The 15713-nt window shown below is 34.9% G+C and overlaps 3 protein-coding genes across 5 annotated transcripts in view; 1 reads left to right on the top strand and 2 right to left on the bottom strand.

Annotated features, from left to right (window-relative positions):
• LOC106165690 (importin-11) overlaps positions 1-3746 on the bottom strand; it is a 17728-nt gene extending 13982 nt beyond the window's left edge. Inside the window, exons 1-10 of one of the 3 annotated variants that reach the window (XM_013543989.2) lie at positions 3590-3746; positions 3127-3274; positions 2768-2868; positions 2482-2554; positions 2047-2250; positions 1699-1831; positions 1181-1288; positions 644-714; positions 390-489; positions 112-204 (exon numbers count right to left, since the gene is read on the bottom strand). In XM_013543989.2, coding sequence (XP_013399443.2) covers positions 112-204; positions 390-489; positions 644-714; positions 1181-1288; positions 1699-1831; positions 2047-2250; positions 2482-2554; positions 2768-2868; positions 3127-3264 — 1021 coding nt within the window. In that variant the 5' untranslated portion in view covers positions 3265-3274; positions 3590-3746. Of the gene's footprint in view, positions 1-111; positions 205-389; positions 490-643; positions 715-1180; positions 1289-1698; positions 1832-2046; positions 2251-2481; positions 2555-2767; positions 2869-3126; positions 3275-3455; positions 3480-3582 lie in introns of those variants that run through there. The other 2 variants (XM_013543990.2, XM_087002575.1) reach the window with 2 other exon arrangements.
• On the top strand, positions 3721-11830 carry LOC106165692 (proton-coupled zinc antiporter SLC30A5). The gene is made up of 16 exons (XM_013543992.2): positions 3721-3879; positions 4222-4308; positions 4563-4685; positions 4917-4983; positions 5479-5564; positions 6011-6189; positions 6434-6516; positions 6727-6897; positions 7423-7714; positions 8005-8210; positions 8508-8665; positions 8901-9030; positions 9267-9501; positions 9818-10044; positions 10369-10497; positions 10755-11830. The coding sequence occupies exons 2-16, from the start codon at positions 4241-4243 to the stop codon at positions 10926-10928; spliced, it is 2328 nt and encodes a 775-aa protein (XP_013399446.1). The 5' UTR covers positions 3721-3879; positions 4222-4240; the 3' UTR covers positions 10929-11830.
• On the bottom strand, positions 11666-15713 carry LOC147764289 (uncharacterized). The gene is made up of 4 exons (XM_087002601.1): positions 15085-15713; positions 14207-14364; positions 13785-13921; positions 11666-13651 (listed from the first exon to the last, which is right to left on the bottom strand). Exons 1-4 carry the CDS (start codon positions 15176-15178, stop codon positions 12241-12243), a joined length of 1800 nt encoding a protein of 599 aa, XP_086858727.1. The 5' UTR covers positions 15179-15713; the 3' UTR covers positions 11666-12240.

Genomic DNA, 15713 nt, shown 5'->3' with positions numbered 1-15713 from the left:
TTTATAAGCTTCATAGTTAAATATATAATGTACACACATTGTTCAAACTAATAAATTGTTGTTGTTTTTTTTTTAAGTGTGAATGTGCAGAAGTGTTATACAAAGACTTACCTTCTATGTGCCTGGCTGGCTTGAAGTTTTCACACATCAGGATTTTTTTGATTATATTGAAACAGTTGACTGTGAATCGTTCAAACAACAAACCTGAAGTAAATTCAGTATTTTTAATTGCCAATACCTATGCGTCCAATATAAGAAGAATAAAAAAAAATAAGTGTCATTTTATTTTTATATCTCCACAGAAACCTGAAGCCTTGATAAACTGAAACAATGACTTACTTTAAAATTTTATTGCAAATGTTTTTCAATGTACAAATAATATCTCTTACCTGCTCCAGTGTCAGTGAAATTGTATGCTACAACTAGCTCCAAACTTGGCTGAATAAACTGGATATATGAATCGGGATGATTTTCAAGCACATCTAGAAGCTAAATTTGAAATATAAGATTGATTTAAATTAAAATCATGAAATCCGATGTAAAAAATGAATGTTATGGGTTGACATATTGCAAGATATCATCAAGAAATCTTAATGTACAATAATCCAATTTAAGTTCAGTTATACCAAACTATCACACTTACCACTTTGGACATCAATGTCAGTGATTTATCTCTCAATTCAAAAAGTCTAGCTTCATGTGGAAGTCTTCTTTCTAAAAAATGAATAAGCTGATATGTTACATTCGTTATAAATATTTTACTAAACAACAATGTCTTTCAATATATTTGATGCAGTGAAATATTCTTTACTGTACCAATCCACTCAAATGGCAAATAGTAAATCTAACATAGAAATATTGCCTGAAAAAACTGAATGTGCTCCAGTTACTAGTGATAAGCTTGAATAAACTGACCAAAACTACAATCAAATCTTTATAGATCAGATCACACTCACTTAGGGTTTGAAATCTCGAAAAATTCAATATTTCACAATAACAACTAGTCAAACAATATGGCTAAACAATTGGCATTTTAACCTTCAAGCATTAAATTTTGCACAGGTGTGGATATTGAAATTCTGAGCAGTTACACATAAAGAGAAATTCATAATCTGGAAACCAAAAGACATAAACCCAGTTAAAAATGTGCTCCTAAAAAGTGTGTAAATCAATTACTCACTACATTCTAACATCTTGTGCATCCTATTAAAAACCAGTCTCATAAAGTTCATTGCATCCTCACTCTCCTGGGGGTCTTTAAAACCAAACACCACCAATTTTCTCAACACTGGATGAAAAAAAAAGTATTTTAAGATCATTGTTAAAACAAGGACAAACAAATCTGTTGTATTCTATTGATAATGATCACAAGTTTAAACTTTTTGCTTTCTACACAATATTGAAGGTATACACTTCACAAAGCTTTTGGATCACGCTGTAAGATATATAGCTTCAATATTGTGTAGAAAGTGAAAAAGTATCAACTTATGAACAAAGACAAGCAATGCACAAGCAGCACAGTATTTCAATTTGATTCGAATTTTCATATAAACATTTCACATTAATATCATGTTGATCTGAAGAGGAAGTTGTTGCTCTTGGTTTGGGACTTAAAATTACATAGCTTAATTTTACTTAATCGCATCAATTTTCTTCAGATGCATGGCGAAGAACTACTGTAGCAGAAAATACATTTACCTTTAAGGGTCAAAAGACTGTTGTCTAGGGATTTAAACAGGAGTCCACTCTTCTGTTCTTCGAATGCTTGAAAAAACTGTTCTGAATGGCAGTTCCACATTTCTAGAACATAGCTGAATATATTCTTTGTGAGCTGGAAATAAAGATTTTGTAATATTTCATAAATTTCACAGAATGGTTCTTTAATAAAAAAAAAAAAAACTTTCTGGAATAAGTTTACGATCAGTTCATATTGACTTTTTTATCATAAATTTGTTATTTTACAGTTTTCTTTAACTATAATTAAAACAATCATGTTTATCTTGATTTCTTACATGTACTTTTTAAGTTTTGCACAAAAATATATACCTCTTCAAACACTCTTCTATCAGCCGCTAGTCTCTTGGAAGCCAGTGTCTTAGACACATGATAGAGTGTTAGCAGTGCCCTCTGTTGGACTGTTTCATCGGGTTGTTTCACAGCCTCAAACAGAGTAGGGATTAACTCAGGCCATTGTCTAGGACAGTCTAGCCTGGCAACTTTGCCAATCAAAACAGCCAACTGTGTTGCTATCTTAAATAATAATAATAAAAATAAATAAATGAACAGAAGCAACTTGTATTTCATGTCAAGTGCCTGGCTTAAATACACATATAGCCCAATGGCAAGTGAAAAAGATTTTACTGAAAAGAATTTCTATCCCTTTCTGTTGGCAACTAGCCTTTGGTAACATCAACAGTACTGAATCAACTGATTTATCAACAGTACTGAATCAACTGATTTCAAAGCAAGATTTTTGCTAACCTGTGGCACTGGTTCATTAAAGTGAGTTATCAGTCTCTGTCTAAGGCTTCCCTTTTCTTCTTCTGGAATGGCACTACAAAAGTAACATATAGCACACTCAACCTTCATTTCATCAATACAAGTTCATCACATGAATATCACGCATATATCATAAAAACCTAGTACATCAGTGTACCCTATGTGTAGCTATATAAGTCTTTGAAATTCGGTAAAACTACAAAAGAATGCATATTCAAATTTTGTTTTTACAGTGACATTCTGACTTTTCATAATGTAGAATACTTACTTGGGTGCATTTCTCCTCCAATATCTATCTATTCCATTCTTGAAGTATAAAACAGCAAGCCATCTCACATTTACACCAATAGAGTGATCACTGAAAATGGTCTGATAAAAAAAGAAACATTCATAAACGTTTATTTTTATTTATTCATGGCACATTAAAAAGATTTCACTGGTTCTTTTCTTACACATAAGTTAAACTTTTCTGTCCTTAAAATTGTCATTAAGCATATGGTTGTGTTGGAAATCTTACAGTAAATACACATACACACATGCATGCGCATGCACACACACACACACACACACACACACACACACACACACACACACACACACACAATTAGAAAATATATATATACTCACCATCAGTATGCTATAAAAACCTGGATTCACCTCCCATTCTTTCAGCTGTTGCTCAGCCAACTTGAACACATCACTGGTCTGACTACATGCCCTGGTCAAGGTGTCCAAAACTACTGGACCTGCTGTAGCTGGGTCCATGGTCGCCAGTCTGAAACACGATTTATAACGTACATTATATATCACTGTATAAAATCAATCATGCACAACATCACGATTCTAACTTCTGTTAAAGAGCATATAGCAAAGAAAGTATTTAAAAAACAAATGGACCAAAGACTGACAATGACATCGACCTTTTCTTTGAGTTGAATTAGTTGAACGGTCTTTACGTTGAGTTGAACTTGAAAAATAAAGTTGACTTGCACGTATGAACATGGAACTTGGTTATGAAACAAATCTACAACAACACTCAGCAAGGTCCCAACCAAAGTATCCCATAAATATATCTCACTCAACCTTGCACCTAAAAGATAATCATCGGTGTGCAATGCAAACAGCTATGATGGTTTCTGCATTTTAAGGTTCCGTCCAGGATCGTTTTCTCTTCAATCACGTTGCTTTTCTTGAAACGGAAGGTCTACATCGATGCAAGCATTTTGCCACTACGCATGCGTACTTTGAGCAACTTATTGACACGGTGGAGTTAGAAAATAATGAATCTGTATTTTACAGCATACTGGTTACCTTGAAATAAATTCAAAAGTGCAGATTACTCTTAAATAAGAAGAAATATGTTTGCCGTGACTATTTGAGGTAAGTTTCTTTTAATATTTCATTTCTCAGTTGGTGACGTGGCCGTTAATTCCATTAAGATATTGCTGTTTTGAGTGTTATTACTTTGGTAGCTTGTTACCGGTGTAATTAATCCAATGCTTTTTGTTTAACAGCTGCTTCTTAAGGCGGAATTCTGGTTCCCGAAATTGGAACTTAATGTGACATCTCGGTATTCTAACCAGTTAAGATTGGACAAATGGATCATGCTTACTAAATTCTCCCCCCCCCTCCCTCTCTCTCTCTCTCGCTCTATCTCTCTCTCTCAAAATGTTGAACAAATCATTTCCACAGCAGTTGAGACTTCATTTGGCTTTGTTTCAGGCATAACTTTAATGACAAAATGGTAGCAAGATATGGCTCTGGTAGTAATGTCTTGGCAACTGGAGCAATTTATAATTCTCCATCAAGGTTAGATATAATTCTTAAAATTAGTAAAATAAAATTAATGAATTAATCATAAATATAGGGCAGATGTAGTAAATTTTGTTAATGAGATGTGAATATGTAGAATTAAAATAATGTTTAAGATTTTTTACACATATATGTAACTATATAGAAAACATTGTGGATTTTGGATGAATACTGTTCAGGGAAATTATATCTCAAGTGACATTTTTAATTTTTCTGGATCTCAATATCTTTTTTTTTTCTTAATTTTTCAGATTTACCCCATATATTGGACTACTTATAGTTTTCAAGTTCCTTAGAGCATTTGGATTATTTTTAAGTTATGATTTATTGAAGTTGGTGCACATTGTGCAGTTTTTATTTATTGTTAAATTTGGGTAAGTAAGATTATCCCGTAGAATTCTTTAGGTGTGTGTGTGTACGTGTGTGTGTGTGTGTGAAGCTGTCTTATAGTTTGATAATGCTGTTTTGAAGTCATCAGTTGAGCTATAAGTTAATGTATCTGCAAAGTGTAATGATTGAAAGCTTATAGAATGAATGACTATGTATTTCATTGGTATTGGTGTCTAAAAGACCCTTGCACTTAAATATTTTTTAATACATTGTAGGGCTGCTATTTTCTTGCTGTTTCTGCAGAAGCCTTTTACATCCGGACCAAGACTTACCAAACGCCAGGTTGGTTAAACTTTTGAGTACTGGTTTTCCTATTTTGGTATCATGATAGATAGATATGATATTATTTACCAAATTGATAAATATATATACAGATAATATCACATATATTGGAGTGTAAAATGTGTCCTTTGCCACACCTCTTTACTCCTAGTGAAACATAAGGCAATGTATAGATCTCTCCACCTTGGTTGTCACTGGCAACTTCCTCATCTTCCCTCCAGTTTGACCACCCCATCTAATTTCTCTCTCTTTCTGCTGTCCTCTCCAGGTTTCTCTTGACCTTCCTCTCTTTCATTTGCCCTCAGGTACCCAAGCATTTGGTCCTAGTCGTTTCCATTCTTTTGAACATGCCCTTGTAAAATGTATTTTATGTTGAAAAATCCTAGAACATGCCCATGTATTGCCCTTGCGAGAATATATTTTCTGTTGAAAAATTCTAGCAGTACATATGTAACATAGAAAATATTTGGTAAAATTTCATGGTGTATTTTTCAGTGGTTTAGAATTCTTCGCCATGCCTTTTTTGGCAGTACAATTCAGCTATTTTGGATATTTGGGTTAACACTGTGTGGTCCAGTCAGGTGAGATGAAAGTGTAGATCAAATATTGTGCCCATAGGTACCTGTGTATTATGTCACATGCATGTTACTTTTTAAAATCAAACGAATGAATATTATTTTTTTAACTTTTGATATTTTGTCTTTCACATTGCCTTTTCAAAATCTTAGTTCTGTGATAAATATACGTAAAGTTAGATGAAAGTGCAAAAATTTTCCTGTTTAAGTATGCAAATAATTGATAATTGAAAAAAAAAAACAAACAATAATTATGATCAAAGGTGCATAGCTAAAAATTTCCTACAGCAAGAATATCTGTCTTTCAATTCAATAGCTGTAAAAATATTATTTGGGATTTACAGTTTATATTTAGCATAACATTTTTCTGTTTTTGGGGTCACATAATTTTCATTATGCAATTACAGATAACATATACTGCCCAAAATATAATAATACTTATTATTTTTCAGGACAATCCTCCTGTTTGAACACAGTGACTTGGTGGTGATAGCAGCAGCTAGTGCATTGTTCACTGGTCAAGGAGGCAGTCCTGCTAAGATCAGGGGAGGTGTATTTATGCTTCTTGCCATTTTGGGAATATTATTGTTTGATCATGATGATGAAGCTGCCCATCAATCTAACTTTCATCGTATCCTTTATGAAAAAAGAAAGGTTCATTTTCATGTGAAAGAACTGGCAGATGGAATATTCGGTTCCATTAGTGTCTGTTCTTTGTCTGATTTGATTATTTTTTGAAAGGAGAAAAGTTAGCATATATCATGTGTTTGTAAAATGATTCAGCCCAAACCATTTTTAATAGTTTAGTGAAGTGGGCTTAAAGAAATCAGTAAATGCAATATTTAGAAATAAATTATCCTTGACTGTTCTCTCAGCCGAGGGACATCATCACCATAGCAGTATAATCACTCACATGTTTTACCATGCAGTCAATTGGTCTGGGTTATCAGATCACAAGGTGATTTGGTTCAATATTTAATCATTGTGTCAGGTTCAGTTGTATGAAAGTAAAAAAAAATTAAAATCTGAAATTATTGATTCTGTCAATCTGAAGTTAATTTAAGTTGGTCAAGGTTTTTAAATTAGTTCTGTAATTTAAAACCTATTGCACATTGTATGATGATGGTTCATAAGCTGTGTTACAGTTTTCCTCTTTCCTTATTTTCAGGGTGGTGTCGTTATGTTAACATTAACCATATGTCTGAATGTAGGCTACAATACGGCATCAAAGAAGCTGTCAGTTGATGTAGGGGGAGCTAAGAGACTGCATGCCTTATCAACATTACTGTCATCATTGTTACTTTTACCATGGGCTTCATTTATTTATTTCACAAGAGAGGTAAGAGATGTGTTGGTTCTTTACAAAATAAATATCCTTCACAAAGTAAAATGTAAATTGAAGTAATGATTCCATTTGTGTATTGAATTACTCCCATTACTTAGTTACATATCTTTTAAATTTGTACAGTTTGAAAAAGTGGCACATAATATGGTACAGGAGTAATGAGCTTAATTGATTGTAGCAGAATGCCTATTTCAGAGTATTAACTGATGCTTAGACTAATAATTTTTTGGAGAGCTTTCAATGATCATTTATAGCCTTGATCACTCCAACATAGTGATGTTGATGACATAATTTTATGACGGGAACTGCTATGCTATAATACCAAAACCATCATGATACTCTTCACTCTTCTTTTCATTTTTGTCAGTATTATTTTATTTCAACTTTTTTTAAACCAGGGATGGTAAAACAATTTGAATTTTTTGTGTATTCTATAATATGTATGCAATGGTTGAATTTAAGTTATTATTATTATTATTATTATTATTATTATTATTGTAGTCCACTCTTTCCTTTCAGAGTCAGATCACAGTTTCCTGGATATATGTGCTCTTCCCATTTATATTTGTCACCCTCCTTGTGTTTATACTGGACTATTACGTGGAGGCAGTATGTGTCAACCGCCTGGAGATTGCTCGCACTGCCAAGATAGGAGCCATTGCCATATTCACAAGTGCAATTTTCTTGGGTTGTTTCTGGAACCATCCGTTTGTCACCCACATTACCACCATGCAGGCTGTGCAGGAAATAGTGAAAGAAGACCATGTGCTCTCTGGGGGAGTCATATTTAGTTTTGTGTTGTTCATGTTTAGTAAGTAACTTTTATTGATTAAGATATGTCTAAATATATATTTTAACATATATATATTACATTTGTAGAATAGAATAAAATGAATGCCTTTTTTTTCTTTGTGACTATAAGTAAGAACATCACTCAAAATTAAGTGGGATTATACTCTTAATATTTTTTTGTAGTTTTTGCAGTTTTCAGCTGTAAAAAGCCTGTATTGATTTTTTGATACTTAAAATTATTGTCGTCTACCTCTCATGTTATCTTTTGCAGTTCCTCATTATGTACGTGATAAAATTGCGTATTTTCAGGTTCCCATGTTCTTACCAACCCCAATAAGGGGAGTAAAGGCAGTCTAGTAGGTTACTCTGCAGGTGGCCTGCCACTTTATAACATGGCAGAAGAGGCTTTCCAAAGGACCTCCCACTCTGTTGCCTTGGTGCTTAAGAATGGTCTCAAACAAATCCTGGAAGAGTCTGATTCTAGAAGAATATTTTATTTCCTTTGTATGAATTTGGTGAGATTTAAGCTTTAATCTGGACTGTATGGCTTATAAGTTATTTTGATTGATTGTGGTTGATAGAATAGTTTCATAACCTACCAGAGAGTGTTAATTAACATTACATGGCACCTTAATTGGCTAAAAATGTATGAATTTTAGTAGTGGATCTTATAGATGAAGAGCAAGCACATTCAAAGTTAATTTCCCTTAGACTCTGAAACTAGCTCATTTTTTATATTTATGGGACCTAAACCAATAATTTACTTAAAATTTGTTTGTTACATGCTTAACTTTAATCGCCCTCTCTTTCAGTTTTTCACTTTTGTTGAACTGGTATATGGTGTATGGACAAACAGCTTGGGTCTTATTTCTGATGGTTTTCACATGCTATTTGACTGCTCAGCTCTAGTCATGGGTCTGTATGCAGCAGTAATGAGCAGGTGGAAGGCTACAAGGGAGTTTTCATACGGGTGAGGCAACTGATTATTAGCAAATTATCGAGTAGTTCTTGAAGTAGTATCAACAGTGTGTGTATCATTTTAATTCATGACAATTCTTTACAGTATAGATGCTCTGCTAAAACAAAGTAAAGATTATATACTGATGCTCTGAAGTTGCAAATATGAATTTTATCATGATGTTTTACTGACTCTCTTTTTATAATAAAATGCAAATAAAAGTGTTATTCCCTTTCTTTTACCTTAGGTATGATCGTGTAGAAATCCTGTCGGGATACATCAATGGCCTCTTCCTGGTGGTCATTGCTTTCTTTGTCTTCACTGCAGCACTTGGGAGGCTGTTTGATCCACCTGATATCAATACAGATAGGCTGTTGGTATGCTCAAAGTTCTATATACTTCCCAGTTCTGACTTGTGTAAAAATTGCAGAAGATACAACCATTTCATAAAAAAAACACTACTGTTCTAAACTTGCTGAAGAGTTTGAATGTATTTATCTTTTCTCATAAACCTTTTCCTAAAGTTGAGTATCCCTTGATGGGAGTGATTGTTCCTCCATGACTAACAGTTTGTATCACATTCATACACAGCTGTAATGATTTGGTTTTCCAGGTTGTCTCTGTAGCTGGACTGGTGGTCAACCTGTTTGGTATTGTGGCATTCAGTCACGGTCACTCCCACGGTGGAGGTGGTGGTTCACATGGTCACTCTCACAGTAAACCCAAACAACACAATCACAGTCACCATGGTCATGGGCATGGTCATCACGGACATGGTCACAGTCACAACAGTCACAACCACAGCCATGGGGAACAAGAGTGTAGCACCAAAAATTCAAACATGCAAGGTGTGTGCCTTTTACTTATGTCGTTGGCATTTCTTTCTTCCATTTTTAAGGTCGAATGCATGGATTGTTGGCACTCTAATAGTGTCTTTCGGTTAGCTCTATAAGAAGTAAATATTTGTTCATATGATTTATGGTCAGCTCTGTGGAATTAAACCAAAAACTAGAAATGAATAATTTAGAGATGATATTTTGAATGTTTTGACAAAGGTCATCTGACCATTTACCATAAATGTATTGAATATATTTTCATTTATATATTCATTATGATAAGTATTTGAACAGTATTTAAACAGAACAATTTTTGATCTGATTTTAGGTGTGTTTCTCCATGTGCTTGCAGACACCATGGGCAGTGTCGGAGTAATCATTTCTACCATCCTTATTGAAAACTTTGGGTGGAATATAGCTGATCCAATCTGTTCCCTTTTCATTGCCTTTATGATATTCCTCAGTGTTGTTCCACTTTTGAAAGACACTGCTTTTGTACTCCTGCTACGCAGTCCTTTAGAGATAGAGGAATCGTTACAAGTTGCCCTTCAAAAGGTAGGTCATGGCTAAATTTGCCTAACCAAAAAGACACCAAGATAATTGTAATTCTGAGTTAAAATTTTAATTTTATAAACAGACATTTACTCATAGAACTGCAAACACATTTGTTTCATAGAATCAACTTCTAATCCAGTTGGTTTTTATTTGGCATCAGTTTTGCCACCATCCATATCTTCTTTGAAATTCCAGTTATATTCCTTTACATAAGAGATTGCTTACTGTATTGACTTGGCTTTTGAAGTAATGAAGTAAACCATACAGGAAAAGTCACTGCATATTATTAAGTGTTAAATTACATTACTTTGTGTTTTGCTTTAGGTGCTGTCTATAGATGGTGTTTTGTCCCTGAGAAAGCAGCAATTCTGGAGCCACACCTCCTCAGTAATGTGTGGTTCAATACACGTTGTGACATCTCCTGATGCCAGTGAACAGAAGATAGTGTCACAGGTAAGCCTTGTTCAGAAATTGTGTGTATTTGTTGATAATTCGATGATATATTTAATGTATTTATTACACATTTCACTTTTAATTTTTAAGTTAAAAATAATTAAATAATTTTTTAAAAAAGTAAAATAGTTAAATTCCACTTTAATTAAAGTAAAAAAAAAAGTATTTAAAAATAGTCTGTAAAACTTGTGTTGAAGCATTTGCATGAGATAAAACTAGGGTATTTTAATTTACTTTTGCTTTATTCTTTATTTCAGGTCACTGCAATTTTTAAAGAATTAGGAGTTCAAAATCTCACAGTTCAAGTGGAAAAAGAGGCATATTTTCAACACATGTCAGGGCTTAGCTCAAACTTTGATGTTATAGTGGAAATGACCAAAAACATTAAAGCTTTAAACTTTCAGGATCCACATAGTATTAAAGCAGTATAACACTGTATCAGAGGCTTAGAGTTGATGTCACAAATACACCAGCAAAAGATACTGGGAGAGTTGGTCAAGTATTTTCATCTGATGTAAGAGCTAGTGACATACAGACTGTCACAGACACACAAGGATTCTTTCTGACATCAACTTTGATCCATGATATTTTCTTTTCTGTGATATTAAAAAAGTAGAAGGGGCCATAGGGAAGACCTGTTTGAACACTATTAATGTAAAGAAAAGGGATAGATTTAATATAGTTGTTTGCTTAAGTTTATTTAATATTTGGATTTTTTTATCATTTAGTCATCATTTGATCCAGAGCAGATATTAATTATAATATAAGGCCGCATTCACATTGAGAACAGCCAAGGCTCTACAAAGCCGAGAACTAAATATGGCCGACATACATGAAAGGAAAACTGCCTAATCCTTTCATGGTCTCTTCGCCTCTCACACGCCTCCCCATGCGTCATCCCAATGGAGCGGAGATTTAATGACTGTACCCCCACAGAGACGATGCGTGGGGAGGCATGTGAGAGGCAGAGAGATTATTAAAAGATTAGGCGGTTTTCTTTTCATGTACGTCGGCCATATTTAGTTCTTGGCTTTGTAGAGCCTCGGCTCTTCTCGATGTGAATGCGGCCTAAGTATTTTACTAGAGATAGCTGGTGCAATTATGGTATTGTGCTTTGCCATGCCCTTGATTTTGATTGTAATGTCTACATCAGAATATGCACTTTCACTTTAATTTTTTTTTTTTCTTTCAATATTTCTGAGCTCTGTGAAAAAAGTATTTTCACAATTTAAAAAACTTGTTAAACTAATGCTAAAATATTTTATTAGCAACACATTTAAGGAATCTATATTCAGTAATTTTAATTCAAATAAATGATATATGACAAACATTCGATTTAATGTGTTAATTAGCACAGTAGCATTCTAAACCAATAAACGTTTCAATGAAAAGGCACCAACTGCCTTCTCAAACTTTGTAGGTTATCAAGGTGAAACAACTGAAATTAAGAAATGTATCATCAAACAACTGCTAAAATATCCTTAGGCAGCTTTCATGTGCCTATACAAGAAATCCAAAAATTTATTGTCCACAAATAACAATCAATTTGTAATTAACAAAAAAAATGAAATAGTCAAACTAACACTAAATGATGAGAAATTCACATTTTTTTTTCATTCGACCAGCTATAAGCTATTTATGCTATGCATGCACTCTCAATTTATTCAGTGAAAATAAAACTCGGTTGGAAAACTGTCAATGCCCAATGAGCCCAAGAACAAAGCAACAAGCAAAATTTAGCCCTCAATCTCGAGATTTCTTCTTTCGTTTCCGTTGCCCCCTCCGTGGTCTCCACGAGGCATCATAATTGGGTGGAGAAGGGTGAGATGTCAATCTTGAGTAGTAGCCAGGCACTTCAAAGCTAGTTTCAGGCACAGAAGGTGTTGGCTGACCTACCAGTGAGACTGATGTTGTCGAAGCTGCTGGCTTATCTGTGGTAACCACATTTACAAGTGATGTCAGGCGCATGACACTGTTTGAAGCAACATCTGTGCCTAGTTTTGACATTACTTCTGTCATATTCCCAAGAGCCATGTAGTTATCTCTATGTGCTTCAGGCATGGGCTTTGATTGAGTAAGTAGCTTTTTCCCTTCTTCACTAAGGACACTTTCTTCATGGCCAGATCTTTCTAACGGACGTGTGCACAGATTCAGTGGGCCTTGTTCAATTTTCTCAGGAGCTGGTGGTCTAAATGTTGTCACACGCCTAATAATCCTTGGAATGGTTCTCTCTTTCTTGAATTGTGGACTCTCAGCATTTGGCATTGGAGAATTACCCATTTCTTGCTTCACATGTGGGCTGCTGCCAATGGATGTAGCTGGACTTGAAGGGCTTCTATCTCTTATATGGCATGACTGAGGAGAACCCTGAACTGGTGGTGTTGTGACAGGTTTTTGTGATCTTGGACTTGAGTACACCTGTGCCTGTTGAAGGTGTGCAGGTTGGATTGTGCTGTCCCCGGCATTCACACGGAATTTGTGGGTGTTTCCATCAAGGGTGGTCACCTCTTGATAATATGGGAAACTGTGACTGTATAAACTTGACAATGGGCCATAGTGATATAAAGGATGTGGCATCTTTTGGTCTAAATCCTTCCTGTCTTGCTGTTGCTTTTCATTTTGCACTGATGTTGTGGATCTTGCACTACTACCCAAGTCTTCCACCAATTCTTTTGGCTGTTGAAGTTTGTGGAGTAAAACTTTTCTAGGTTTGTCATCATTCTTGTCTTCACAGCTTTGCTGAAGTTCAGTTTTCTGGATTTCTCTGGCTGTGGTTGAATCACTAGTATTCCTAGATGATTTAGAATCTTCAGTAATGATAACCAACTTAGGAAACCCACTGCCTGCAACGCCATTGTCACCAGAGCCACCTGACCTAGAAAAATTAGCGTGAGCAGTGCCTCCATCCCTAATATTTCCAGTTTCAGATGGCCTACTGGCACTGGCACTGGTAGTTCTTTGCTGACTCACAAGATGGTCAGCATCTGTCTGCTGTTCCGTGAGGCTACCTGGGGTGACCTTTGTGATCTTGGTGGGCACTCCCTGTGACTTGACATAGGCACTGACAGCTGGTGGGGTATAGTTATAGAAGGAGACAAGTTGAGATGGCTTGCCTGTGGCCTGGGAGCTGACATTCTGGCTCGATGCTGCGGGCCTGTAGGTAACAAAGTATATATCCTTGAGATTAATAATTTTCAAATTAATAACTCTGAACACTATGTAGTTGAGACAATAAAAGGAGCTCAGGCTCTTAATTACAGCAAAAATGTAGTGCATTAGCAGAATACCTTTTACTGCCAGCTCTGAACTTGACAGTCTGTGAATAGTCTGGAGGGGGATCATCTTTACACCAGGGGAGAAGAGAGATTAGGTAATCTGCTAACTCTGGATGGGGTTCCAAAAGAATCCGAATGTATCTTGACACCTGAAATAAGAAACAATGCCTGAGTAAAGACTTTTTCAACATCAGAACATATTTTAGAAACATAACTGAAATATTGGTTTGTTACAAGCTTTTTACATTAAAAAACAATTAAGATAAAAAGCATTAATTTTCTTTAAAAATAATTTTGTATTTAAAACTTATACTGCATTTTATAAGTAATCCACATTTGAATGCTGATTCACTATAATTATTTTCTTTTTGAGAAATGAATGCACAAGACTGCATAAATTATTTTTTCTGAAGGTAATTTTTTCCAATGTTCACCTTTTTCCTGTGCTCATGTCCAAGATGAGGGTTATAGTCATAGAGAAGGGCTAGCAGCATTTTGTACAGCTGAGGGGCAGGTTGGGATTCAAATGAAATTTGCAGCAACTCTAATGTTGCTGTCAAAGGAGCTACAGTCTGAGCAGGAACATTGTACTCTGAAATAGATAAGATGTGTTAGAAAGCAGAGATCAAAAGCTCTTCAGAGACTCGTATTACACAAGTAAATACATGTATATAAGCAGCCTTGTCTTGGCCTTTGATAGGATGGCTTATATCTCCCCTTTCTCTCTCTCAATTAGTACTAACACACTTCACTTAATAGGCACCTTTATGGTTTGAAAAAAAAAAAGCATGTAGCACTTTTGTTTATGTTATTTATAATATGCCTTGTTTGTATTACATGTGCTAATTTTTTCCAGTTATGATGTTTTTGATCACGATTTGGGCAACATTACCATTGAAGCTTTGTCTACTATACGCATTTGAAAATGTCCTAAAGATTTTTTTTTTATTTTATGACCCCTGCAATTTTTTCCCAATTCAGGCCTTTCTAATTTTATTTTAATTTTTGTAAATGCTTAGATTTAAATCCCTAAAACAAAAGCCTCTGGTGTCAATATCTCCTTTTGAAATGTTAAAAAAATGGAGGTCTAAATGACTCGGGAGTCATTTGGAAATAAATCTTTTCATTAAAAATGGTATTAAGCATCCAATCCAGGGTCGGGTGGAGCCAAGATTCGTGAGTCGGAAAACGCGTGGTTTCTAAAACATTGCTAGCCTTACCTGATGATTACATTCAATTATTCGATTATACACGATGTCTCTAGTAAAACAAAAATTATATTCTGTTGACCAAAGTGTTAAAAATTTCAAACCTGGTGAAAAAAATCCAGACAGCAGAAAGTCCGTCATGTTACCGCTTTGCGACATCTTTCGTCTGCTCTTGCACTCTCCACGCATTTGCCTCATGTTGGATGCTTGAAACCATCCATTTTGTACTAAATGAAAATTAGAAATGAGGTCAGCACATGTGTCCTTCTCGTTTCCGGTCTTTCTGTAATCGTTTATTCTTTTTTCCCCTAATCATTTCTTACAAAAACAAAATGTTTTCTGTTGTAAAAATCAACATTTGAACTGCGCGATTTATAAACCAATAAAGTGAAACATGCACTTTTGAACTTTACCAATCTTGCAGTGCATCTGGTTGTGATAACCCGGCGCACCTAACGCAATGTTCATCATCACCATCATCATTCAGCCACTGGGGTGGACGGGGTTATCGTGGTTTCTTCTCTCTTGGCATCATATTTATGCATCACTGCAACCAGTTTGTTGAACCCAATTTTTCTGTGCCCCTTATAATCAGGGTATCTACAAAGGTTAGTTTCCTAGATACAACCCTGCCTTCTGGTGAGGGTCACCCAGGAGAGAATATCACTCCCACCTGTGAAGTACGTGCTATTAAATGTGTAAAAACAATCAATATTCAAATTTCGGTATCATT

The sequence above is a fragment of the Lingula anatina genome, chromosome 1 (assembly GCF_051362555.1).
Source record: "Lingula anatina isolate TDL-2025a chromosome 1, LinAna3.0, whole genome shotgun sequence".
NCBI lineage: Eukaryota > Metazoa > Brachiopoda > Lingulata > Lingulida > Lingulidae > Lingula > Lingula anatina.
The sequence above is the reverse complement of the archived record's forward strand: the minus strand, read 5'-3'. Positions and strand labels throughout refer to the sequence as shown.

Coding starts and splice junctions, on each gene's coding strand:
- LOC106165692 (XM_013543992.2), top strand. CDS start 4,241: ATGGTAGCAAGATATGGCTCTGGTAGTAATGTCTTGGCAACTGGAGCA. Junction 5,565..6,010: donor ACACTGTGTGGTCCAGTCAG/GTGAGATGAAAG, acceptor ATTATTTTTCAG/GACAATCCTCCTGTTTGAAC. Junction 10,045..10,368: donor TACAAGTTGCCCTTCAAAAG/GTAGGTCATGGC, acceptor GTTTTGCTTTAG/GTGCTGTCTATAGATGGTGT.
- LOC147764289 (XM_087002601.1), bottom strand. CDS start 15,178: ATGAGGCAAATGCGTGGAGAGTGCAAGAGCAGACGAAAGATGTCGCAA. Junction 14,365..15,084: donor GTCTGGATTTTTTTCACCAG/GTTTGAAATTTT, acceptor TATCTATTTCAG/AGTACAATGTTCCTGCTCAG. Junction 13,652..13,784: donor TTCAGAGCTGGCAGTAAAAG/GTATTCTGCTAA, acceptor TGTTACCTACAG/GCCCGCAGCATCGAGCCAGA.